This window comes from Oncorhynchus gorbuscha, linkage group LG03 (assembly GCF_021184085.1).
Source record: "Oncorhynchus gorbuscha isolate QuinsamMale2020 ecotype Even-year linkage group LG03, OgorEven_v1.0, whole genome shotgun sequence".
Classification (NCBI taxonomy): Eukaryota; Metazoa; Chordata; class Actinopteri; order Salmoniformes; family Salmonidae; genus Oncorhynchus; species Oncorhynchus gorbuscha.
Window position 1 is genome coordinate 97188112 of NC_060175.1, and position 26532 is coordinate 97214643.

At 43.9% G+C, this 26532-nt stretch overlaps 1 protein-coding gene across 2 annotated transcripts; it reads right to left on the reverse strand.

Moving 5' to 3' along the window:
* Positions 1–575: 575 nt before the first annotated feature.
* Positions 576–26351, reverse strand: LOC124032329 (Krueppel-like factor 15). 2 transcript variants are annotated; one of them, XM_046344647.1, is made up of 3 exons: positions 26169–26351; positions 22673–23944; positions 576–3671 (listed from the first exon to the last, which is right to left on the reverse strand). In XM_046344647.1, the coding sequence occupies exons 2-3, from the start codon at positions 23848–23850 to the stop codon at positions 3503–3505; spliced, it is 1347 nt and encodes a 448-aa protein (XP_046200603.1). In that variant the 5' UTR covers positions 23851–23944; positions 26169–26351; the 3' UTR covers positions 576–3502. The 2 variants fall into 2 exon arrangements, with proteins under 2 accessions (XP_046200603.1, XP_046200602.1); XM_046344646.1 differs by having other exon boundaries at positions 26136–26351.
* Between the last annotated feature and the right edge of the window lie 181 nt (positions 26352–26532).

A 26532-nucleotide genomic window follows, 5' to 3' on the forward strand; every position in this document is an offset into this window, starting at 1 on the left:
GCGTGCCAGCAGTGAGACCCGTCCAGTCAAGCGTGCCAGCAGTGAGACCCGTTCAGTCAAGCGTGCCAGCAGTGAGACCAATGCTGCTCCCATTAAAGAAGTAGTTTAACGTACATAGAGACAAGGAGAGAGCATGAGAGGAGAAAACAAGGGAGTGCCCTATGAGTGCTAACCATATGGTATACATCTTACCCTGGCATTCTGCAAGTTTTCCAACTTAGTAAAGTTTTTCATGTCTCGCTTTAAAAAATGTTTTCCAACCAACTCATGAGCAGGGAAATCAAACACACTGGAAAAACATACTCTTGTTTGAGTAACCAAATGGTCCACTGGAGACACGCATGGCCATAGGAGCATATTGTGTTGTTTGACTGTTTGTCCCCTGTTGGTAGTGGTGTAACATGATTAATGCTAATGATAAAGGGTAGCAGTGACAGTCAAAGAGAGCAGGCGGTCATGTAGAGATGAAATGACAACAATGGATCTTGTATGAATGGCCACTGATTGTCTGGACAACAAAGCCCTAACTTGACCAATTGTGATAGGCAAAGAAGACCCCAACCATAATCACTCCATCTTTTGGATTGTTTTAATTTGTAAATGCATCGTATGTAGAACAAAGAAAAATATATAATATTTATAATAGTATATAATATTTATAACAACATATAATGAATTGTCATTATATACACATGCACTAGAATTGTACGTAATCACAGAAATAATTACAATAATATTTCTGTTCCTTTTAGGTGTAGTTGCAGTATTTACATACATTCATGGGTTAAAATAACCTGTTTTTAAAAACATTTAAAATGGGATTGAAGGAATGCATTGCTACAGTATAAGTTTTCCTGCCCTCTCTAGACCCCTCAGGTTCCGACAACGTTAACACAGAAAGGACATGGCCATCATAGACAGTGCAGTTTCGTACAGGGAAAAGAAAGCATTAAAAAAATAAAAACATTCCTAAACCTTACAGTATTTGAGTACTGTATTTCACTAAACCAATCGTGTGTCTTCCTGTGATGTCATCTGTAGATCAGGAAGGTGACTGTAGAACTTGTGTATGGAGGCTAAGATTTCTACCACCGTTTACTTCTTCACATGTTCCAGAGGAGGTAACTACATTTATTTTGATTTAACTAGGCAAGTCAGTTAAGAACCAATTCTTATTTTCAACGACGGCCTAGGAACAGTGGGTTGTTCAGGGGCAGAACAACAGATTTTTACCTTGTCAGCTCAGGGATTTGATCTTGCAACCTTCCGGTTACTAGTCCAATGCTCTAACCACTAGGCTCCCTGCCGCCCGAATATAGCACCATGCAATTCCAGCTCCTCCAGATGAAATGTAATAGCCCAGGAAGCTTGGCTAGGTTGGCATTGCTGTGTGTCTGCTAAAAAGGCTTTTGGGGGTTCCAGTTTGAAACAGAGGTCACTTCTGAAACACTGTAGGGTGCTTCATCAACATGCATTGATGACACGAGGCAGACGATTGTGTTGATATCGAGGAGACTTACCCTCAAGCTACTGTAGCTGCAGTTTTTCAAGAATCCCTAAAAAAATATAGTTCAACTATTTTACTGAAAGCATTGATTAGACTGACATTGAAGTGTATGGTTTGAGTCCTTCATACTGTAGCTCCTACCAGCACTGTTTGAAACTGTACATTGATTGACTGTCACTGACATTCACACGCTGTATACAACATGGCAGGCTAGGCATTAAATGCTTATGTGCTATGAAGATTTAATACAGTCACCAACGGGTTAAGTGTTATCATTATATTCAAACAGATACTACGTAGGCCTACTCAGTTGACATATTGGCCCCAGAGAAGGCCAGCTTTAAGCGCCAATGACATAACACAAAATGAAAGAAAATGACAATAACAGCTCCTCCAGCTAATGTATACAAATATACAAAAGGAAAAGTTCTTCAATGTCTTCAATAGTGATCAGAAAGCCAGTCGGTTCACATATAAACAACGCACCATAAGACATCAAATATTTTTTTGCTGCACCTCGTTGTATTGCAGTTGGCTGTTCACTGGTAGCTGATCCAGCCTTTACCAGGCACGAGTCGTCATATTGCTCCTGTAGTGAAAATAGGAGACAGCCTCTACATGTTGCCGGTAGCTTATAATGGCATGATTCTGATCATGATCAGTAGTTCAACATGAACGTTTGAATACAACCTGTAATTTTTGGGTTTGAAGAGGTACATAGTAAAAACTCCCTCGGTGATGAGAAGATCATTTCTATATACAGCAGAAGGAATGTTGATGCGTTAATGATAGGCAGGTACATCAACAACAATTAATTCAAACCACAAAGTGTAAAAATACTTTGCATAACAAAACCTCTTTTATATTCTCAAATCGTAGCTTAAACATTTTTATGGAAAAAAAACCCTACAAAAATTAAGAAAAGCTATTTACAAGAAACTTAGGACTCGATTCATCTGTGCTGCTGAAGTAATTGCAATTTAAAAGTCATTTCCGATTGAGCCGGCATATGCAGTGTTTACTGTGAATGCAGTATCCACGAACGCGGGAACATTGCTTAAAGTGTAAATCCCGCTAAAGCACTGAACTTCCCATCATGCACCAGTGAAGATGTCATGTTATGTAACAGTTCTTGTTTTTTCAAAATGTTTTCTCTTTTGAGTCCCTGCATTACTCAATAAATTATCACAGTACCACCAATGTGCGTCACACACACACACACACACACACACACACACACACACACACACACACACACACACACACACACACACACACACACACACACACACACACACACACACACACACACACACACACACACACACACACACACACACACACACACACACACACACACACACACATAAACAAACAAAACATTCAAACACTCTCTCCCTTAACTGTTGTTTGAAAGTTCATTCTGTCTGTCCCACTGTCCCCTCTGCTATTAGCAATCTCCCACATTCATTCTGTCTGTCCCACTGTCCCCTCTGCTATTAGCAATCTCCCACATTCATTCTGTCTGTCCCACTGTCCCCTCTGCTTTTAGCAATCTCCCACATTAATTCTGTCTGTCCCACTGTCCCCTCTGCTATTAGCAATCTCCCACATTCATTCTGTCTGTCCCACTGTCCCCTCTGCTATTAGCAATCTTCCACATTCATTCTGTCTGTCCCACTGTCCCCTCTGCTATTAGCAATCTCCCACATTCATTCTGTCTGTCCCACTGTCCCCTCTGCTATTAGCAATCTCCCACATTCATTCTGTCTGTCCCACTGTCCCCTCTGCTATTAGCAATCTCCCACATTCATTCTGTCTGTCCCACTGTCCCCTCTGCTATTAGCAATCTCCCACATTCATTCTGTCTGTCCACTGTCCCCTCTGCTATTAGCAATCTCCCACATTCATTCACTCTCACAAACATTATATCTCTGTCTCTCCATGTGTCCTGTGGCGTGGCCTCATCCTAGCAGGACCTGGAGGTCAATGTGCTCAGTTTGTGGATTGCACTGTCCTGCTGTTTCTTGGAAAGCGGTGGACTTTGATGTGTTTGGACAGGTGATCGCTGCGGGCAAACTTCTTCTCGCAGATGGGACACTGATAAGGCTTCACTCCAGAGTGAGAGCGCCGGTGTCTGGAGAGTTCGTCTGACCTCGAAAACCTGTGACAGACAGACCCAGAGCACATCAGACAACCTATATCAGAGCCACGGTTTCCCATAACACCCTGAGGTAAAATGCCCCCTCTCTCTGTCTGACTACACCAGTACACTCTATCCATATTATATCTCTACACATATTTGATTTTAACACATGTGCACAGTAATGTCCAACATATCTATTTCTGGTCTTCACTCTGATTCCTGGGTAGCTTTCTGTTGGTAAGGTGTCCAGTCAGAACTGAAGGGTTAACTCATTACTGAGGTGTTCATTCCCAATGGTAACACATTGATTCAAGTCATGTAAAGTCATCTTGAAACATTCATTCCATACACACTCATCATGAATCATGAAGCAACTGTGCTATTGAGATGAATGGATAGAATCCCTGCATGGTAACATGGCCTTTCATCATGCACTCACACATGCAGTACGCACATGCAGTACACACATGCAGTACACACATGCAGTACGCACATGCAGTACACACATGCAGTACACACATGCAGTACACACATGCAGTACACACATGCAGTACACACATGGGTCAACAGGTGCTACACATGCAGTACACACATGGGACAACAGGTGCTACACATGCAGTACACACATGGGACAACAGGTGCTACACATACAGTGCACACATGGGACAACAGGTGCTACACATGCAGTACACACATGCAGTACACACATGCAGTACACACATGGGACAACAGGTGCTACACATGCAGTACACACATGGGACAGGTGCTACACATGCAGTACACACATGGGACAACAGGTGCTACACATGCAGTACACACATGCAGTACACACATGGGACAACAGGTGCTACACATGCAGTAAACACATGCAGTACACACATGGGACAACAGGTGCTACACATGCAGTACACACATGCAGTGCACACATGGGACAACAGGTGCTACACATGCAGTACACACATGCAGTACACACATGGGACAACAGGTGCTACACATGCAGTACACACATGCAGTACACACATGGGACAACAGGTGCTACACATGCAGTACACACATGCAGTACACACATGGGACAACAGGTGCTACACATGCAGTACACACATGCAGTACACACATGGGACAACAGGTGCTACACATGCAGTACACACATGCAGTACACACATGGGACAACAGGTGCTACACATGCAGTACACACATGGGACAACAGGTGCTACACATGCATAACATGGTAGTGAAATGGTTAAGTATTACTAGGCCTCATTATCAACAGAGGATTTTCCTGTATGGCCAGAAGTGAACAAAAAAAACAGATTCTGCCACTGTATTTAAAACGAACTGGTTCTGGGGATGTTACTCAGACATTAGGAAACCTCATCTACCTCTATTGTGATATTACATAGTATTCTACATCAGTACTACACAGCACTCGTTACAGCCCCAAGCTGATGGTGTGCTATAACATGTTGCCAGTATCTTAGAATGGCATGACTCAAAATCACATCAAATCACATTTTATTGGTCACATACACATAATAAGCCGATGTTATTGGGTGTAGCGAAATTATCAGTAGTTCAACATGAACGTTTGAGTATAAATAGTAATTTTTTGGTTTGAAGAAGTACATAGTAAAAACTCCCTCGGTGATGAGAAGATCATTTCTATATACAGCAGAAGGAATGTTGATGCGTTAATGATAGGCAGGTACATCAACAACAATTAATTCAAACCACAAAGTGTAAAAATAATTTACATAACAAAACCTTTTTAAGATTCTCAAATCGTATCTTAAACATTTTTATGAGAGAACCCCCCCCCCAAATAAAAAAAATAAGAAAGAAAATATATTTGCAAGACATGTAGGACTCTTTCAATCTGACATACTATGCTACTTCCATTCCAGGGGTGCAATTTTCACTGGGGACAGGGGGGGGCATGTCCCCCCTACATTCTGAAATTGCATTTATCATTGGAATGTGATCATTGGAATGTTTTATCATTGAAATGGGATACAAAACGAGGCAATGGTATACTTTAGGACCATAGGGATGTCTCCAAGCGGTCGGGAAGGCTGTTTGGAGTTTTTATAAACATTATACATTTATTTTTTAAATGCCCCCCCCACCACTTCTGAAACCAAAGCTGTGCCGTACAATACATGATGTGTCAGCACTCGCTATACCCCCAAGCTGAAACTGTGATATAACTCCTTCATGTTGAGACAAGATGGCTACAGTTCATCTCTGACTGAAACAGCCTCACCCTATCCTTGTCTAAGCCAATAAGCAATACATGCGGGACAAAGTTAACTGAACTAATTGTCTCTGCTATGTTAACATCCTGACACACTACTACTATCTCTCCCTGGAAGTTGATATGAAGTATTTCCCTGTATAAAATTGTTAGACAATATTATATGGCTGTTATATGAAACTGTTAGGCCTTGTTATATGGCTGTTATATGAAACTGTTAGGCTATGTTATATGGCTGTTATATGAAGCTGTTAGGCTACGTTATATGGCTGTTATATGAAGCTGTTAGGCTATGTTATATGGCTGTTATATGAAGCTGTTAGGCTACGTTATATGGCTGTTATATGAAACTGTTAGGCTATGTTATATGGCTGTTATATGAAGCTGTTAGGCTATGTTATATGGCTGTTATATGAAGCTGTTAGGCCTTGTTATATGGCTGTTATATGAAACTGTTAGGCTATGTTATATGGCTGTTATTTGAAGCTGTTAGGCCTTGTTATATGGCTGCTATATGGCACTGTTAGGCATTGTTATATGGCTGTTATATGGCACTGTTAGGCCTTGTTATATGGCTGTTATATGGCACTGTTAGGCCTTGTTATATGGCTGTTATATGGCACTGTTAGGCCTTGTTATATGGCTGTTATATGGCACTGTTAGGCCTTGTTATATGGCTGTTATATGGCACTGTTAGGCCTTGTTATATGGCTGTTATATGGCACTGTTAGGCTACGTTATATGGCTGTTATATGAAACTGTTAGGCTACGTTATATGGCTGTTATATGAAACTGTTAGGCTACTGTCACGCCTTGGTCATTGTATCTTGTGTTTTTGTTATATGTTTGGGTAGGCCAGGGTGTGACATGGGTTTATATGTTGTATTTCGTATTGGGGTTTGTATTAATTAGGAGTGTGTATTAGTAGGGGTGTGTCTAGATAGGCTTGGCTGCCTGAGGCGATTCCTAATTGGAGTCAGCTGATTCTCGTTGTCTCGGATTGGGAACCGTATTTAGGCAGCCTGAGTGCGCGTTGTTTTTCGTGGGCGATTGTACCTGTCTTTGTGTTAGTCACCAGATAGGCTGTATTAGTTTCACTCGTTTGTTGTTTTGTATTCTCAGTTATTTCATGTACAGCATTTGCTTCATTATATGTCATGAGTAACCTACACGCTGCATTTCGGTCTGACTCTCTTCAAACAACAGACGAACGACATTACAGAATCGCCCACCACGATTCACAGACCGAGCAGCGTGTGAACTGGCAGGATCTAAAGGAGGACGCTATGGACGGCAGAAGCAGGGATTATACGACGTGGGAAGAAATCGACAGGTGGGCGGCCGACCCAGGGCGAGTGCAGGAGCCCGCCTGGGATTCCCTACAGCAATGCGAAGAGGGCTATACACGTATGGAATCAAGAAGGAAAGCATTGCTGTACAGAGCGAAAACTGAAGGTAACAGGGGAAAGCACAGAGAGAGAGTGGCTGAGTCAGGAAACAGACCTGAGCCTACTCTCCCTGTTAATCGTGAAGAGCAGTTGCAATGGGAGAGAATGCATCATTTGGAGATTTGGACATGGGAGGAGGAATTAGACGGTCAAGGACCCTGGGAGCAGCCGGGAGAATATCGCCATCCCAAGGAGGAAATAGAGGCAGCTAAAGCGGAGAGGCGTATGTATGAGGAGGCAGCACGGCGACGCGGTTGGAAACCGGAAAGTCACCCCCCAAAAAATATTGGGGGGGGTTAAAAGGGAGAATAGTTATGCCAGGTAGGAAACCTGCGCATACTCCCTGTGCTCACCGTTGGGCTAGAGAGACCGGGCAGGCACCGTGTTATGCTATGGAGCGCACTGTGTTTCCAGTGCGGGTGCAGAGCCAGCTGCGACACATACCAGCCCTTCCTATTGGCCGGGCTAGAGTGGGCATCGAGCCAGGTAAGCTTGGGCAGGCTCGGTGCTCTAGAGCTCCAGTGCGCCTGCACGGTCCGGTCTATCCAGAGCCACCTCTACACACCAGTCCTCCGGTAGCAGCTCCCCGCAGCAGGCTTCCTGTGCGTGTCCTCGCGCCAGTACCACCAGTTCCAGCACCACGCACCACGCCTCCAGTGCGCCTCGCCTGTTCAGCGCAGCCAGTGCTTTTCTCCCCTCCTGCACTGCCGGAGTCTCCCGCTTGTTTAGCGCAACCAGAGCTGTTCTCTTCTCTTGCTCCCGCTGTTTAGCGCAGCCAGAGCCTTTCTCCTCTCTTGCGCTGCCGGAGTCTCCTGTCTGTCCAGCGCCACCAGTGCTACCAGTCGGCCCAGCGCGTCCAGTGCGCCTCGCCTGTTCAGCGCAACCAGAGCTTTTCTCCTCTCCTGCACTATTGGAGTCTCCCGCCTGTTCAGCTCAGCCAGAGCCTTTCTCCTCTCCTGCGCTGCCGGAGTCTCCTGTCTGCCCAGCGCCGCCAGTCGGCCCAGCGTCACCAGTCTGCCAGGATCCGCCAGAAGTGCCAGTCTGCCAGAAGTGCCAGTCTACCAAGATCTTCTAGATCGGCCAGACAACCTTAATCATCCAGGTCCACCAGCCAGCCAGGATTTACCGGAGCCTACTACCTGCCTGAGCTTCCTCTCAGTACTGAGCTTCCTCTCAGTACCGGGCTCCCTCTCAGTACCGAGCTTCCTCTCAGTACCGAGCTTCCTCTCAGTACCGAGCTTCCTCTCAGTACCGAGCTTCCCCTCAGTACCGGGCTTCCCCTCAGTACCGGGCTGCTTCGGTCCCGGGCTGCTTCGGTCCCGGGCTGCCCCTCTGTCCCGGGCTGCCCCTCTGTCCCGGGCTGCCCCGCTGTCCCGAGTTGCCCCTCTATCCCGAGTTGCCCCTCTATCCTGAGTTGCCCCTCTATCCTGAGTTGCCCCTCTATCCCGAGTTGCCCCTCTGTCCCGAGCTGCCCCTCTGTCCCGAGCTGCCCCTCTGTCCCGAGCTGCCCCTCTGTCCCGAGCTGCCCCTCAGTTATGTGGGGATCAGGGTGAGGACTATTAGGCCATGGTCGGCGGAGAAGGTGGATTATCCTAGGACGCGAAGGGGAGGAACTAGGACATTTATGGAGTGGGGTCCACGTCCCGAGCCACAACCGCCACCATGGACAGACGCCCACCCGGACCCTCCCTATGCTCTTGAGGTGCGTCCCGGAGTCCGCACCTTAGGGGGGTTCTGTCACGCCTTGGTCATTGTATCTTGTGTTTTTGTTATATGTTTGGGTAGGCCAGGGTGTGACATGGGTTTATATGTTGTATTTCGTATTGGGGTTTGTATTAATTAGGAGTGTGTATTAGTAGGGGTGTGTCTAGTTAGGCTTGGCTGCCTGAGGCGATTCCTAATTGGAGTCAGCTGATTCTCGTTGTCTCGGATTGGGAACCGTATTTAGGCAGCCTGAGTGCGCGTTGTATTTCGTGGGCGATTGTACCTGTCTTTGTGTTAGTCACCAGATAGGCTGTATTAGTTTCACTCGTTTGTTGTTTTGTATTCTCAGTTATTTCATGTACAGCATTTGCTTCATTATATGTCATGAGTAACCTACACGCTGCATTTCGGTCTGACTCTCTTCAAACAACAGACGAACGACATTACAGCTACGTTATATGGCTGTTATATGAAACTGTTAGGCTATGTTATATGGCTGTTATATGAAGCTGTTAGGCTACGTTATATGGCTGTTATATGAAACTGTTAGGCTATGTTATATGGGTGTTATATGAAGCTGTTAGGCTACGTTATATGGCTGTTATATGAAACTGTTAGGCTATGTTATATGGCTGTTATATGGCACTGTGTTATACGCAGCGGTTAGGGGATGACGGAGGTTAGGCTTATGAGGGCCTGGGTAAGGCTGTTTGTGGAGCCATTGTTGGGCAGGGTGGGATGCCCAGGTGTGTGGAGAGGAGGCTTGATGCCCCAGCTACAGCCTCCACAGCTTCGTTAGGCTACACTCTGGCTCTGTTCGAGCTTGTTCCTGAGCTCAGCCCTGAAGCATACAGTAATCACTGACAAGACGCTGGCAAGGACCAAAAGAAGGGGCGGTGGGACTTACTGTAGTGAATCACAAGAACTAAATGTATCCTAAACTCTTTCCTGTAAACATAATGTACAACAACACTAATGAATGATCACTTACAGATAGATGTAAGTCAACAGGAAAGGACAGTGTTATTGTAACTCATGTAAGTCAAAATATATTTTTTAAATTAATTAATTTAACCTTTATTTAAGTAGGCAAGTCAGTTAAGAACAAATTCTTATTTACAATGACGGCCTACCAAAAGGCCTCAAGGGGGGACCGTGGACTGGGATTTAAATAAATAAATAAATAAATACAATATAATTATAGGACAAAACACACATCACAACAAGAGAGACAACACAACACTACATGAAGAGAGACCTAAGACAATAACATAGTAAGGCAGCAACACAATGACAACACAACATGGTAGCAGCACAACATGGTAGCAGCACAAAACATGGTACAAACATTATTAGGCACAGACAACTGCACAAAGAGCAAGAAGGTAGAGACAACAATACATTACACAAAGCAGCCACAACTGTCAATAAGAGTGTCCATGATTGAATGTAGAGATAAAACTTTTAAATTTGAGTGTTTGTTGCAGCTCGTTCCAGTCGCTAGCTGCAGCAAACTGAAAAGAGGAGCGACCCAGGGACATGTGTGCATTGGGGACCTTTTGTATGTGGAGGATGAGGGCTGCAGTAGATATCAAAATCAAATCAAAATCAAATCAAATCAAATTTTATTTGTCACATACACATGGTTAGCAGATGTTAATGCGAGTGTAGCGAAATGCTTGTGCTTCTAGTTCCGACAATGCAGTGATAACCAACAAGTAATCTAACTAACAATTCCAAAACTACTGTCTTATACACAGTGTAAGGGGATAAGGAACATGTACATAAGGATATATGAATGAGTGATGGTACAGAGCAGCATACAGTAGATGGTATCGAGTACAGTATATACATATGAGATGAGTGTGTAGACAAAGTAAACAAAGTGGCATAGTTAAAGTGGCTAGTGATACATGTGTTACATAAGGATGCAGTCGATGATGTAGAGTACAGTATATACATATGCATATGAGATGAATAATGTAGGGTAAGTAACATTATATAAGGTAGCATTGTTTAAAGTGGCTAGTGATATATTTACATCATTTCCCATCAATTCCCATTATTAAAATGGCTGGAGTTGGGTCAGTGTCAATGACAGTGTGTTGGCAGCAGTCACTCAATGTTAGTGGTGGCTGTTTAACAGTCTGATGGCCTTGAGATAGAAGCTGTTTTTCAGTCTCTCGGTCCCAGCTTTGATGCACCTGTACTGACCTCGCCTTCTGGATGATAGCGGGGTGAACAGGCAGTGGTTCGGGTGGTTGATGTCCTTGATGATCTTTATGGCCTTCCTGTAACAACGGGTGGTGTAGGTGTCCTGGAGGGCAGGTAGTTTGCCCCCGGTGATGCGTTGTGCAGTCCTCACTACCCTCTGGAGAGCCTTACGGTTGAGGGCGGAGCAGTTGCCGTACCAGGCGGTGATACAGCCCGCCAGGATGCTCTCGATTGTGCATCTGTAGAAGTTTGTGAGTGCTTTTGGTGACAAGCCGAATTTCTTCAGCCTCCTGAGGTTGAATAGGCGCTGCTGCGCCTTCTTCACGACGCTGTCAATGTGAGTGGACCAATTCAGTTTGTCTGTGATGTGTATGCCGAGGAACTTAAAACTAGCTACCCTCTCCACTACTGTTCCATCGATGTGGATAGGGGTGTTCCCTCTGCTGTTTCCCGAAGTCCACAATCATCTCCTTAGTTTTGTTGACGTTGAGTGTGAGGTTATTTTCCTGACACCACACTCCGAGGGCCCTCACCTCCTCCCTGTAGGCCGTCTCGTCGTTGTTGGTAATCAAGCCTACCACTGTTGTGTCGTCCGCAAACTTGATGATTGAGTTGGAGGCGTGCGTGGCCACGCAGTCGTGGGTGAACAGGGAGTACAGGAGAGGGCTCAGAACGCACCCTTGTGGGGCCCCCGTGTTGAGGATCAGCGGGGAGGAGATGTTGTTGCCTACCCTCACCACCTGGGGGCGGCCCGTCAGGAAGTCCAGTACCCAGTTGCACAGGGCGGGGTCGAGACCCAGGGTCTCGAGCTTGATGACGAGCTTGGAGGGTACTATGGTGTTGAATGCCGAGCTGTAGTCGATGAACAGCATTCTCACATAGGTATTCCTCTTGTCCAGGTGGATTAGGGCAGTGTGCAGTGTGGTTGAGATTGCATCGTCTGTGGACCTATTTGGGCGGTAAGCAAATTGGAGTGGGTCTAGGGTGTCAGGTAGGGTGGAGGTGATATGGTCCTTGACTAGTCTCTCAAAGCACTTCATGATGACGGAAGTGAGTGCTACGGGGCGGTAGTCGTTTAGCTCAGTTACCTTAGCTTTCTTGGGAACAGGAACAATGGTGGCCCTCTTGAAGCATGTGGGAACAGCAGACTGGTATAGGGATTGATTGAATATGTCCGTAAACACACCGGCCAGCTGGTCTGCGCATGCTCTGAGGGCGCGGCTGGGGATGCCGTCTGGGCCTGCAGCCTTGCGAGGGTTAACACGTTTAAATGTCTTACTCACCTCGGCTGCAGTGAAGGAGAGACTGCATGTTTCCGTTGCAGGCCGTGTCAGTGGCACTGTATTGTCCTCAAAGCGGGCAAAAAGTTATTTAGTCTGCCTGGGAGCAAGACATCCTGGTCCGTGACTGGGCTGGATTTCATCTTGTAGTCCGTGATTGACTGTAGACCCTGCCACATGCCTCTTGTGTCTGAGCCATTGAATTGAGATTCCACTTTGTCTCTGTACTGACGCTTAGCTTGTTTGATAGCCTTACGGAGGGAATAGCTGCACTGTTTGTATTCAGTCATGTTTCCAGTCACCTTGCCCTGATTAAAAGCAGTGGTTCGCGCTTTCAGTTTCACGCGAATGCTGCCATCAATCCACGGTTTCTGGTTAGGGAATGTTTTTATCGTTGCTATGGGAACGACATCTTCGACGCACGTTCTAATGAACTCGCACACCGAATCAGCGTATTCGTCAATATTCCCATCTGACGCAATACGAAACATGTCCCAGTCCACGTGATGGAAGCAGTCTCAGATAGGGGGGAGTGAGGCCTAAGAGGGTTTTATAAATAAGCATCAACCAGTGGGTCTTGCGATGGGTAAATAGAGACGACCAGTTTACAGAGGAGTATAAAGTGCAGTGTTGTGTCCTATAAGGGGTATTTGAGGCAAATCTGATGGCCGAATGTTTAAGAACATCTAGCCGCTCGAGAGCACCAACCCTTAGCTGCTGATCTATAAATGATGTCTCCGTATCCTAGAATGGGTAGGATGTACATCTGAATCAGGGTTAGTTTGGCAGCTGGGGTGAAAGAGGAGCGATTACGATAGAGGAAACCAAGTCTAGATTTAACGTTAGCCTGCAGTTTTGATATGTGCTGAGAGAAGGACAGGGAAGGACAGTGTTACTATAACTAATGTCAGTCAATAGGGAAGGACAGTGTTACTGTAACTAATGTCAGTCAATAGGGAGAACAGTGTTACTGTAACTACTGTCAGTCAATAGGGAAACACAGTGTTACTGTAACTAATGTCAGTCAACAGGTAGCGACAGTGTTACTGTAACTAATGTCAGTCAATAGGGAAGGACAGTGTTACTGTAACTAATGTCAGTCAATAGGGAAGGACAGTGTTACTGTAACTAATGTCAGTCAATAGGGAAGGACAGTGTTACTGTAACTAATGTCAGTCAATAGGGAAGGACAGTGTTACTGTAACTAATGTCAGTCAATAGGGAAGGACAGTGTTACTGTAACTAATGTCAGTCAATAGGGAAGAACAGTGTTACTGTAACTAATGTCAGTCAATAGGGAAGGACAGTGTTACTGTAACTAATGTCAGTCAATAGGGAAGGACAGTGTTACTGTAACTAATGTCAGTCAATAGGGAAGGACAGTGTTACTGTAACTAATGTCAGTCAATAGGGAAGGACAGTGTTACTGTAACTAATGTCAGTCAATAGGGAAGGACAGTGTTACTGTAACTAATGTCAGTCAATAGGGAAGGACAGTGTTACTGTAACTAATGTCAGTCAATAGGGAAGGACAGTGTTACTGTAACTAATGTCAGTCAATAGGGAAACACAGTGTTACTGTAACTAATGTCAGTCAATAGGGAAACACAGTGTTACTGTAACTAATGTCAGTCAACAGGTAGCGACAGTGTTACTGTAACTAATGTCAGTCAATAGGGAAGGACAGTGTTACTGTAACTAATGTCAGTCAATAGGGAAGGACAGTGTTACTGTAACTAATGTCAGTCAATAGGGAAGGACAGTGTTAATGTAACTAATGTCAGTCAATAGGGAAGGACAGTGTTACTGTAACTAATGTCAGTCAACAGTTAGCGATAGTGTTACTGTAACTAATGTCAGTCAATAGGGAAGGACAGTGTTACTGTAACTAATGTCAGTCAACAGGTAGCGACAGTGTTACTGTAACTAATGTCAGTCAATAGGGAAGGACAGTGTTACTGTAACTAATGTCAGTCAACAGGTAGCGACAGTGTTACTGTAACTAATGTCAGTCAACAGGTAGCGACAGTGTTACTGTAACTAATGTCAGTCAATAGGGAAGGACAGTGTTACTGTAACTAATGTCAGTCAACAGGTAGCGACAGTGTTACTGTAACTAATGTCAGTCAATAGGGAAGGACAGTGTTACTGTAACTAATGTCAGTCAATAGGGAAGGACAGTGTTACTGTAACTAATGTCAGTCAATAGGGAAGGACAGTGTTACTGTAACTAATGTCAGTCAATAGGGAAGGACAGTGTTACTGTAACTAATGTCAGTCAACAGGTAGCGATAGTGTTACTGTAACTAATGTCAGTCAATAGGGAAGGACAGTGTTACTGTAACTAATGTCAGGCAATAGGGAAGGACAGTGTTACTGTAACTAATGTCAGTCAATAGGGAAGGACAGTGTTACTGTAACTAATGTCAGTCAATAGGGAAGGACAGTGTTACTGTAACTAATGTCAGTCAATAGGGAAGGACAGTGTTACTGTAACTAATGTCAGTCAATAGGGAAGGACAGTGTTACTGTAACTAATGTCAGTCAACAGGTAGCGACAGTGTTACTGTAACTAATGTCAGTCAATAGGGAAGGACAGTGTTACTGTAACTAATGTCAGTCAATAGGGAAGGACAGTGTTACTGTAACAAAAGTCAAATAGGGAAGGACAGTCTGTAGTCAAATAGGGAAGGACAGTGTTACTGTAACTAATGTCAGTCAACAGGTAGGACAGTGTTATTGTAACTAATGTCAGTCAATAGGGAAGGACAGTGTTACTGTAACTAATGTCAGTCAATAGGGAAGTATTACTGGACAGTGTTACTGTAACTAATGTCAGTCAATAGGGAAGGACAGTGTTACTGTAACTAATGCCAGTCAACAGGTAGCGACAGTGTTACTGTAACTAATGTCAGTCAATAGGAAGGACAGTGTTACTGTAACTAATGTCAGTCAATAGGGAAGGACAGTGTTACTGTAACTAATGTCAGTCAATAGGGAAGGACAGTGTTACTGTAACTAATGTCAGTCAATAGGGAAGGACAGTGTTACTGTAACTAATGTCAGTCAACAGGTAGCGACAGTGTTACTGTAACTAATGTCAGTCAATAGGGAAGGACAGTGTTACTGTAACTAATGTCAGTCAATAGGGAAGGACAGTATTACTGTAACTAATGTCAGTCAATAGGGAAAGACAGTGTTACTGTAACTAATGTCAGTCAACAGGTAGCGACAGTGTTACTGTAACTAATGTCAGTCAACAGGTAGCGACAGTGTTACTGTAACTAATGTCAGTCAATATGGAAGGACAGTGTTACTGTAACTAATGTCAGTCAACAGGAAGGACAGTGTTACTGTAACTAATGTCAGTCAACAGGTAGCGACAGTGTTACTGTAACTAATGTCAGTCAACAGGTAGCGACAGTGTTACTGTAACTAATGTCAGTCAATATGGAAGGACAGTGTTACTGTAACTAATGTCAGTCAACAGGGAAGGACAGTGTTACTGTAACTAATGTCAGTCAACAGGTAGCGACAGTGTTACTGTAACTAATGTCAGTCAACAGGTAGCGACAGTGTTACTGTAACTAATGTCAGTCAATATGGAAGGACAGTGTTACTGTAACTAATGTCAGTCAACAGGGAAGGACAGTGTTACTGTAACTAATGTCAGTCAATAGGGAAGGACAGTGTTACTGTAACTAATGTCAGTCAATAGGGAAGGACAGTGTTACTGTAACTAATGTCAGTCAACAGGTAGCGACAGTGTTACTGTAACCAATGTCAGTCAATAGGGAAGGACAGTGTTACTGTAACTAATGTCAGTCAATAGGGAAGGACAGTGTTACTGTAACTAATGTCAGTCAATAGGGAAGGACAGTGTTACTGTAACTAATGTCAGTCAACAGGTAGCGACAGTGTTACTGTAACCAATGTCAGTCAATATGGAAGGACAGTGTTACTGTAACTAATGTCAGTCAACAGGTAGCGACAGTGTTACTGTAACCAATGTCAGTCAACAGGTAGCGACAGTGTTACTGTAACTAATGTCAGTCAACAGGTAGCGACAGTGTTACTGTAACTAATGTCAGTCAACAGGTAGCGACAGTGTTACTGTAACTAATGTCAGTCAATAGGGAAGGACAGTGTTACTGTAACTAATGTCAGTCAATAGGGAAGGACAGTGTTACTGTAACTAATGTCAGTCAATAGGGAAGGACAGTGTTACTGTAACTAATGTCAGTCAACAGGTAGCGACAGTGTTACTGTAACTAATGTCAGTCAACAGTTAGCGACAGTGTTACTGTAACTAATGTCAGTCAATATGGAAGGACAGTGTTACTGTAACTAATGTCAGTCAACAGGGAAGGACAGTGTTACTGTAACTAATGTCAGTCAACAGGTAGCGACAGTGTTACTGTAACTAATGTCAGTCAACAGGTAGCGACAGTGTTACTGTAACTAATGTCAGTCAACAGGTAGCGACAGTGTTACTGTAACTAATGTCAGTCAATATGGAAGGACAGTGTTACTGTAACTAATGTCAGTCAACAGGGAAGGACAGTGTTACTGTAACTAATGTCAGTCAACAGGTAGCGACAGTGTTACTGTAACCAATGTCAGTCAACATGGAAGGACAGTGTTACTGTAACTAATGTCAGTCAACAGGTAGCGACAGTGTTACTGTAACCAATGTCAGTCAATATGGAAGGACAGTGTTACTGTAACTAATGTCAGTCAACAGGTAGCGACAGTGTTACTGTAACCAATGTCAGTCAACAGGTAGCGACAGTGTTACTGTAACTAATGTCAGTCAACAGGTAGCGACAGTGTTACTGTAACTAATGTCAGTCAACAGGTAGCGACAGTGTTACTGTAACTAATGTCAGTCAATAGGGAAGGACAGTGTTACTGTAACTAATGTCAGTCAATAGGGAAGGACAGTGTTACTGTAACTAATGTCAGTCAATAGGGAAGGACAGTGTTACTGTAACTAATGTCAGTCAACAGGTAGCGACAGTGTTACTGTAACTAATGTCAGTCAACAGGTAGCGACAGTGTTACTGTAACTAATGTCAGTCAATATGGAAGGACAGTGTTACTGTAACTAATGTCAGTCAACAGGGAAGGACAGTGTTACTGTAACTAATGTCAGTCAATAGGGAAGGACAGTGTTACTGTAACTAATGTCAGTCAATAGGGAAGGACAGTGTTACTGTAACTAATGTCAGTCAATAGGGAAGGACAGTGTTACTGTAACTAATGTCAGTCAACAGGTAGCGACAGTGTTACTGTAACTAATGTCAGTCAATAGGGAAGGACAGTGTTACTGTAACTAATGTCAGTCAATAGGGAAGGACAGTGTTACTGTAACTAATGTCAGTCAATAGGGAAGGACAGTGTTACTGTAACTAATGTCAGTCAATAGGGAAGGACAGTGTTACTGTAACTAATGTCAGTCAACAGGTAGCGACAGTGTTACTGTAACTAATGTCAGTCAATAGGGAAGGACAGTGTTACTGTAACTAATGTCAGTCAATAGGGAAGGACAGTGTTACTGTAACTAATGTCAGTCAATAGGGAAGGACAGTGTTACTGTAACTAATGTCAGTCAATAGGGAAGGACAGTGTTACTGTAACTAATGTCAGTCAACAGGTAGCGACAGTGTTACTGTAACTAATGTCAGTCAATAGGGAAGGACAGTGTTACTGTAACTAATGTCAGTCAATAGGGAAGGACAGTGTTACTGTAACTAAAGTCAGTCAATAGGGAAGGACAGTGTTACTGTAACTAATGTCAGTCAACAGGTAGCGACAGTGTTACTGTAACTAATGTCAGTCAACAGGTAGCGACAGTGTTACTGTAACTAATGTCAGTCAATATGGAAGGACAGTGTTACTGTAACTAATGTCAGTCAACAGGGAAGGACAGTGTTACTGTAACTAATGTCAGTCAACAGGTAGCGACAGTGTTACTGTAACTAATGTCAGTCAACAGGTAGCGACAGTGTTACTGTAACTAATGTCAGTCAATATGGAAGGACAGTGTTACTGTAACTAATGTCAGTCAACAGGGAAGGACAGTGTTACTGTAACTAATGTCAGTCAACAGGTAGCGACAGTGTTACTGTAACTAATGTCAGTCAACAGGTAGCGACAGTGTTACTGTAACTAATGTCAGTCAATATGGAAGGACAGTGTTACTGTAACTAATGTCAGTCAACAGGGAAGGACAGTGTTACTGTAACTAATGTCAGTCAATAGGGAAGGACAGTGTTACTGTAACTAATGTCAGTCAATAGGGAAGGACAGTGTTACTGTAACTAATGTCAGTCAACAGGTAGCGACAGTGTTACTGTAACCAATGTCAGTCAATAGGGAAGGACAGTGTTACTGTAACTAATGTCAGTCAATAGGGAAGGACAGTGTTACTGTAACTAATGTCAGTCAATAGGGAAGGACAGTGTTACTGTAACTAATGTCAGTCAACAGGTAGCGACAGTGTTACTGTAACCAATGTCAGTCAATATGGAAGGACAGTGTTACTGTAACTAATGTCAGTCAACAGGTAGCGACAGTGTTACTGTAACTAATGTCAGTCAATATGGAAGGACAGTGTTACTGTAACTAATGTCAGTCAACAGGGAAGGACAGTGTTACTGTAACTAATGTCAGTCAACAGGTAGCGACAGTGTTACTGTAACCAATGTCAGTCAACATGGAAGGACAGTGTTACTGTAACTAATGTCAGTCAACAGGTAGCGACAGTGTTACTGTAACCAATGTCAGTCAATATGGAAGGACAGTGTTACTGTAACTAATGTCAGTCAACAGGGAAGGACAGTGTTACTGTAACTAATGTCAGTCAACAGGTAGCGACAGTGTTACTGTAACTAATGTCAGTCAACAGGTAGCGACAGTGTTACTGTAACTAATGTCAGTCAACAGGTAGCGACAGTGTTACTGTAACTAATGTCAGTCAATATGGAAGGACAGTGTTACTGTAACTAATGTCAGTCAACAGGGAAGGACAGTGTTACTGTAACTAATGTCAGTCAACAGGTAGCGACAGTGTTACTGTAACCAATGTCAGTCAACATGGAAGGACAGTGTTACTGTAACTAATGTCAGTCAACAGGTAGCGACAGTGTTACTGTAACCAATGTCAGTCAATATGGAAGGACAGTGTTACTGTAACTAATGTCAGTCAACAGGTAGCGACAGTGTTACTGTAACCAATGTCAGTCAATAGGGAAGGACAGTGTTACTGTAACTAATGTCAGTCAATAGGGAAGGACAGTGTTACTGTAACTAATGTCAGTCAACAGGTAGCGACAGTGTTACTGTAACTAATGTCAGTCAACAGGTAGCGACAGTGTTACTGTAACTAATGTCAGTCAACAGGTAGCGACAGTGTTACTGTAACTAATGTCAGTCAATAGGGAAGGACAGTGTTACTGTAACTAATGTCAGTCAATAGGGAAGGACAGTGTTACTGTAACTAATGTCAGTCAATAGGGAAGGACAGTGTTACTGTAACTAATGTCAGTCAACAGGTAGCGACAGTGTTACTGTAACTAATGTCAGTCAACAGGTAGCGACAGTGTTACTGTAACTAATGTCAGTCAATATGGAAGGACAGTGTTACTGTAACTAATGTCAGTCAACAGGGAAGGACAGTGTTACTGTAACTAATGTCAGTCAACAGGTAGCGACAGTGTTACTGTAACTAATGTCAGTCAACAGGTAAGCGACAGTGTTACTGTAACTAATGTCAGTCAACAGGTAGCGACAGTGTTACTGTAACTAATGTCAGTCAATATGGAAGGACAGTGTTACTGTAACTAATGTCAGTCAACAGGGAAGGACAGTGTTACTGTAACTAATGTCAGTCAACAGGTAGCGACAGTGTTACTGTAACCAATGTCAGTCAATATGGAAGGACAGTGTTACTGTAACTAATGTCAGTCAACAGGTAGCGACAGTGTTACTGTAACTAATGTCAGTCAACAGGGAAGGACAGTGTTACTGTAACTAATGTCAGTCAATAGGGAAGGACAGTGTTACTGTAACTAATGTCAGTCAACAGGGAAGGACAGTGTTACTGTAACTAATGTCAGTCAACAGGGAAGGACAGTGTTACTGTAACTAATGTCAGTCAATAGGGAAGGACAGTGTTACTGTAACTAATGTCAGTCAACAGGGAAGGACAGTGTTACTGTAACTAATGTCAGTCAACAGGTAGCGACAGTGTTACTGTAACTAATATCAGTCAATAGGGAAGGACAGTGTTACTGTAACTAATGTCAGTCAACAGGGAAGCCCAGTGTTACTGTAACTAATGTCAGTCAATAGGGAAGGACAGTGTTACTGTAACTAATGTCAGTCAACAGGGAAGCCCAGTGTTACTGTAACTAATGTCAGTCAACAGGGAAGCCCAGTGTTACTGTAACTAATGTCAGTCAACAGGTAGCGACAGTGTTACTGCATAAGAGCTTCCAATTCCACACAACGATCCAGCTCTTTGGACATTCATGAAGCTACTATTACAGAATACAGTAAACAGCAATCATAAACCACTTGAAGTTCCCAGTTTGAAGAATGGACACTAAGGAATATCATTATATCTTGTTCAAAAACAAGACATACCCTTATTTCAGAACATCATGGTGTTTTCACAGTAAACTGCTTGTGTTCAAATATACAGTCCACTAGAAACCCCATATCAATGTTCACATTTAAGTCCTTACCCAGTTTGAATGTGTGTGTGTCTACCTACACTTGCCTGTATACATGCATGTGGGTATGCATTGTGTATGTATTGTGTACATGTAGGTATGCATTACGTGTGTGAGGAGAATGGAGATGCCAGAGGAATGCCAGCTGTACAGTGAATGTGTCATTTGGTTTTTATGGGCATGATGAGAATCAGAGGAATGTCAAAAAAAACTTTATTTTGTTACAACACAAGGCACTCAAATGACAGATGGCTGGAGGTGCCTATTTCCCAAGCTCACTTCCATTTCCTGACAAGGATGAGAGGAGGAGGTGGAGGCAGAGGAGGGAGGAGGAGTGAGGGTCCCTCAGACAGAGAGCAGTTTCTGAAGGCCACACTGTGCCCTGTGGGATGGCGAGGGGGGATACCACATGCCCGGGGCAGTCATGTGTTGGGGCTAACCCAGGTTACTGTGATAAGACCACAGGACTGCTGAGCACTGCCAATCTTATCTGACTCGAGACCTTCTCACCAGCTGTTCCCACGGGCACACTGAGCTTTTTATGTTTAGTTGTGCAACCACATTGGATGGAGAGGTCAGAGAGATGGGAAATGAATAACATGGGACAAATCTATGCTTTATGCTTGCTGAGTAAGTGGAAACAGAGAAACAAACTCCTTTGGCACACTAATATATCATGGACAATAATCAAATTAGTATGCCGTAAAGTCATTCATTATGCCATAAAGTTAGTGCTGCTACCAAAACTTTGAACTTGATTCTGCAAGAGTGTAACTGAGTGCAGATGGAGAGCAAACAGAGAGGCAGCTAGAGGGGGCAAAGTCTGCCCACACTTCAAAGGCCTTATCTAATCTCAAACTCTGCAACAGAAGAAAACACAGAGATATGGAGCCAACGAGAGAGCATGAGAGGGGAGGAGAGCATTCATTATGAGGGACACAAATCATTTTAGTTCTCCATCACGTCTAATTGAGCTGACACACAACTTGGAAAATGAATGATATTTTTCTCATAAAATGAATATCTGTGTTTTGCAGAGCAGCTGGTGGGATTGGCTTCGGATCTCTCTGTGATACTATCAGCCAGCGAAGGAAGTTGATAACCCTGTTAACCTCTGGAAGGAATCAACACATCTCAGATAATCCAACCACAGTCAACAGAGATAGTTGTATACTCTGTGGCTTCTCCAACTAAAACATGGACTGGTATCACTAAATTGTCATACATTGTTGGACCATCACAGCTAAACATCGCCTGTTGCACTCACTGACTGTCACTGCTGTGTATGTAGTCACATGAATAACCACACATTTAGTAGACCTATGAGCTCCACCCGTGAAGTCTGGCTCTAACACGACCTACACAGTGTCTTGAACCTACTCACCTCCATCCACAGCCAGGCCAGGTGCAGGCGAAGGGCTTTTCCCCCGTGTGCCTCCTCAGGTGGGCCTTCAGGTGGCTGCTCTTGGTGTACATCTTGGCACAGCCAGGGAAAGTGCACTTATGCATTTTTATAAGGTCCGTAACCGAGCTCTTCTGGAACTTCTGTCCCCCCACCAGGATCCCTGCAGCCTGGCCACCTGCAAGTCCACCCTCCCTGAGACCCAGGGGCTTGGCGGCGATGGGTACGGGCGCGATGCGCACAAATTTGGAAGACGTACCATTGAGATTAGCTGGAGACACCAGCTGGGGCACCAGGGCAAACGTCTGGCCCTGGATGTTGACCAGGAGCTGGGCGATTTTTATGTCTGAGGAGGGCAGGGTGGACTGCGGTGGTACTGGTGTTGGTATCACACCTGGGCTGGGCTCTTGCTTAATCTGGATTGGTTGGATCTGCAAGATGACAGGCATCAAGCCAGACCCCTCCCCTGAGGCTGGTGGTTCAGCAGGTTCCTCCTGTTTAATCCCACTACAACCGTTGGAATGTGTTATTGTGGATGTTGCTGTGTATTTGGTCACTGTGGTGGGGACAGTAGCCCTGGCAACAGGTACCGACTGCTCTAGCCCAGGTTCTAACCCTGTCACCTGACTGTCTACATCCAACATCCCTCCCTCACTAGCCTCCTTCTTCAACGTTACCACCTCCATATTCTCCTCCAGGAACTCCTCTATCTCCTCTAGGGTGGGCTGAAACAGCAGCCCCACATGATCCTCCAGGTCCACTGGGAACACAGGGAACTCAAAGCACTCCTCTTTGGTTGGCTGAAACAGGCGGTCCGTCTTCGACTCCCATGCTAGACCCCTGGGGAGGATGGGTGGTAATGAGGGAGATAGAGTGGGAGTAACTCCACTTCCAAGGGTGGCCTGGGAGAGCAGGAAGTCGAGGAGACCATCCTGGCTCTCTCCACTGGAGCTGCTGCCATAGCTGGAACCCAGCACCTGGGACTCAGGGCTGGAGCAGGAGCAAGGGCTGGACGAGTCACTCAGGTCGTCCTCTGAGAACGGGGAGGGCACCGCCTGGTAGACACCTGTGTCTATCACCATGTCCGATTCGTGATGTTCTGCAGGAAAGCTGGCGTAATACAGGAAGGTCTCCTCTCCTACTGGCAAGTTATCCACCATTCCTGACCTGAGCCAGTCACCTGAGTCACAGCTCTGCTAGCTCCACTTGATTGCTAGAAGTTATGAGTGTATGACTCAGTTTCTCCTCTTCTCCCTAGAAAACAGAAATAGATGTCCATCATGTTTGCAAAATGGCATGGCAATAGAGAAAATAATGAAAGAGAGTATGCGAGGGAAAGAGAGTAAGAGAGGGAGAGAGAGGAAGAGAGAGAATAAGAGAGAGAGTAAGAGAGAGAGTGAGAGATGTACATTGCACATTGTTACAACACTGTATATATATATATATATGACATTTGTAATGTCTTTATTATTTTGTAACTGCTGTGAGTGTAAACTTCTGAGTGTCTACTGTTCATTTTTATTGTTTTTTTCACTTTTGTATATTATCTACCTCACTTGCTTTGGCAATGTTAATATATGTTTCCCATGCCAATAAAGCCCCTTGAATTGAATTGAGAGAGTATGAGAGCAAGAGAGTAAGAGAGGGAGTAAGAGTAAGAGAGAGAGAGTAAGAGAGAGAAAGAGAGTAAGAGAGAGAAAGAGAGTAAGAGAGAGAAAGAGAGAGAGAGTAAAAGAGAGAAAGAGAGTACGAGAGGGAGAGAGGGAGAGAAAGAGATGGAGAGATAGTAAGAGAGAGAGAGTAAGAGAGAGAGGGTAAGAGAGCGAGAGTGTGTAAGAGAGAGAGAGAGAGTAAGAGAGATAAAAAGGGAGAGAGAGTAAGAGAGAGAGTGAGAGAGAGAGTAAGAGAGAGGGGAGAGAAAGAATATAAGAGAGAGAGAGAGAGAAAGAGAGTAAGAGAGAGAGAGAAGAAGAGAGAGAGGTAATGTTATCCTCTGTTATAAAATAATAAATAACTCAAAATAACTCGAGTCAAGAGGTTAAAACAAAATAAAAAGAGTTCTATAACACTGCCCCCTGCACCACAGCACGAGCCGGCCTGAGGGTTTAAACAGTAAATACCATCTTGGCTTGCAGGGGGTTAAATTGCATTTTTGAAACCTTCAGTTTGGGCATGCAAGTACTGCCACTCAACGTCTGGAGAAGGAGAATAACTGTCAATATGTAACTCATGGTCAGCACGAATCTATTGTAACTACCTACTCGTATAACCGTTTTGGATAAAGAAGTAGCCTTGCCAATGAATGCCATTCGTTATTTTATTTCACTTTAAATGTATAGTAGCTCTGGGGCATCACGTGTGAAGGAGGAATTTCAAGAGTGGGTTTCCAATTCACTTCGATTGACCGTCATAAACCAATGTCGAAAATAGATGACCGACTGCAATTATCAACGTTTTTCGTCTAGATATTTATCATTAAATAATACTGTAAAAGCAATACTAATTCCTATGGGCTACAAGGCAGGCAACAGCTGCTGTCGCCCAAACCCGCCATCGTCTTCAAGTAATAGGCTTAACCACATATTTCAGTGCATTTTATTATCATGTGATTCCTTCAATAAGATTAAGGGACATGAGAAGTAAGGATTCACATGGTGTATTTTATCTTCCAAGTAATATTCGCTTGGGATTTTCCTTGGTAAGATGTAGGAAAAAATAGTTTGTAAAATCGAAGAGATTTTCTTGGCATTGATTATCTTCCATTGATTTAGATCGTTATAAAAACGTACGTGTATTACATTGTAAAACATGTGGATGCTTGAATGCATAAACTAGCTGCGCGCCCTCTCAGTTTTCATTGATTTGACGGAGAATAACCTGAACATGAAAAAGCGTTGACTCACTATGCTAGACACAGTTTGAGGAGATCGGACTGGGAGCATTTAACTACTGTCATACCACACAGTGTGTGGATGAAATAAATAAAAAACATTTAAAAGTACGTAGCAGATCAAATGTTAACAAATGGACAACTACGGTGTAGGCCATTTCAACGAGATTTAACAATGTAACCACATTGATAACATGTAACGGTCTCTCTCATTCCCTCTCTGTGAACACGGTTTTTAGTTTCATCCAATCATTTATGCAACTCAAATATATCCAAAACAGTGCCCCTTTGGTGTGCATATCCACTGTGAAAATACGTGCCTATGCTATACATAATATGAGCGTATATCGTCATCAGCATATTTATTGTAGCAGTTTTCCCCAAACTGTTTGCGCTGTATGCAGAAAGCATGTCGCACCATGCGTCCAATCGACGTAAACATGTTATTGTGCAGTGTGCTGCGGGAGGGAGCGCGCAACGGGGCGCACGCACCAATTCCTTTCTGTCATCGCTTCCTATGTGAAACACTTTACACGGTATAGTTTATGCACCAACCTTTATGTATCGAGAGAATGTTAGTCCTTTCACCTGAAGTAAGTGAAAAATGATCCGTTGGTGAGATGATGTCAATAGTCAATAGCGTTGTGGATTAGCCCTTGAGACGAGCTTCTCATCGCAATGCCAATCCATAGGACGGGTGCTACGATCGACCGTAGTAGTAGTAGTAGTAGTAGTAGTAGTAGTAGCAGTACAATACCGTCACATGATTGGTGCTGTGTAGTTTATAAGTAATTAGGGGTTGGGTTATGAAGGCTCGTCTCCTCTGCGCTTCGTATTGGCTGACAACATTTGGAGGCTGGACTCGATGTTTTGTAGTTTATGGACTCACTAAAGACAGACAGACAGACAGACAGACAGACAGACAGACAGACAGACAGACAGACAGACAGAC

Coding starts and splice junctions, on each gene's coding strand:
- LOC124032329 (XM_046344647.1), bottom strand. CDS start 23,850: ATGGTGGATAACTTGCCAGTAGGAGAGGAGACCTTCCTGTATTACGCC. Junction 3,672..22,672: donor TGGCCTGGCTGTGGATGGAG/GTGAGTAGGTTC, acceptor TGTCTGTCACAG/GTTTTCGAGGTCAGACGAAC.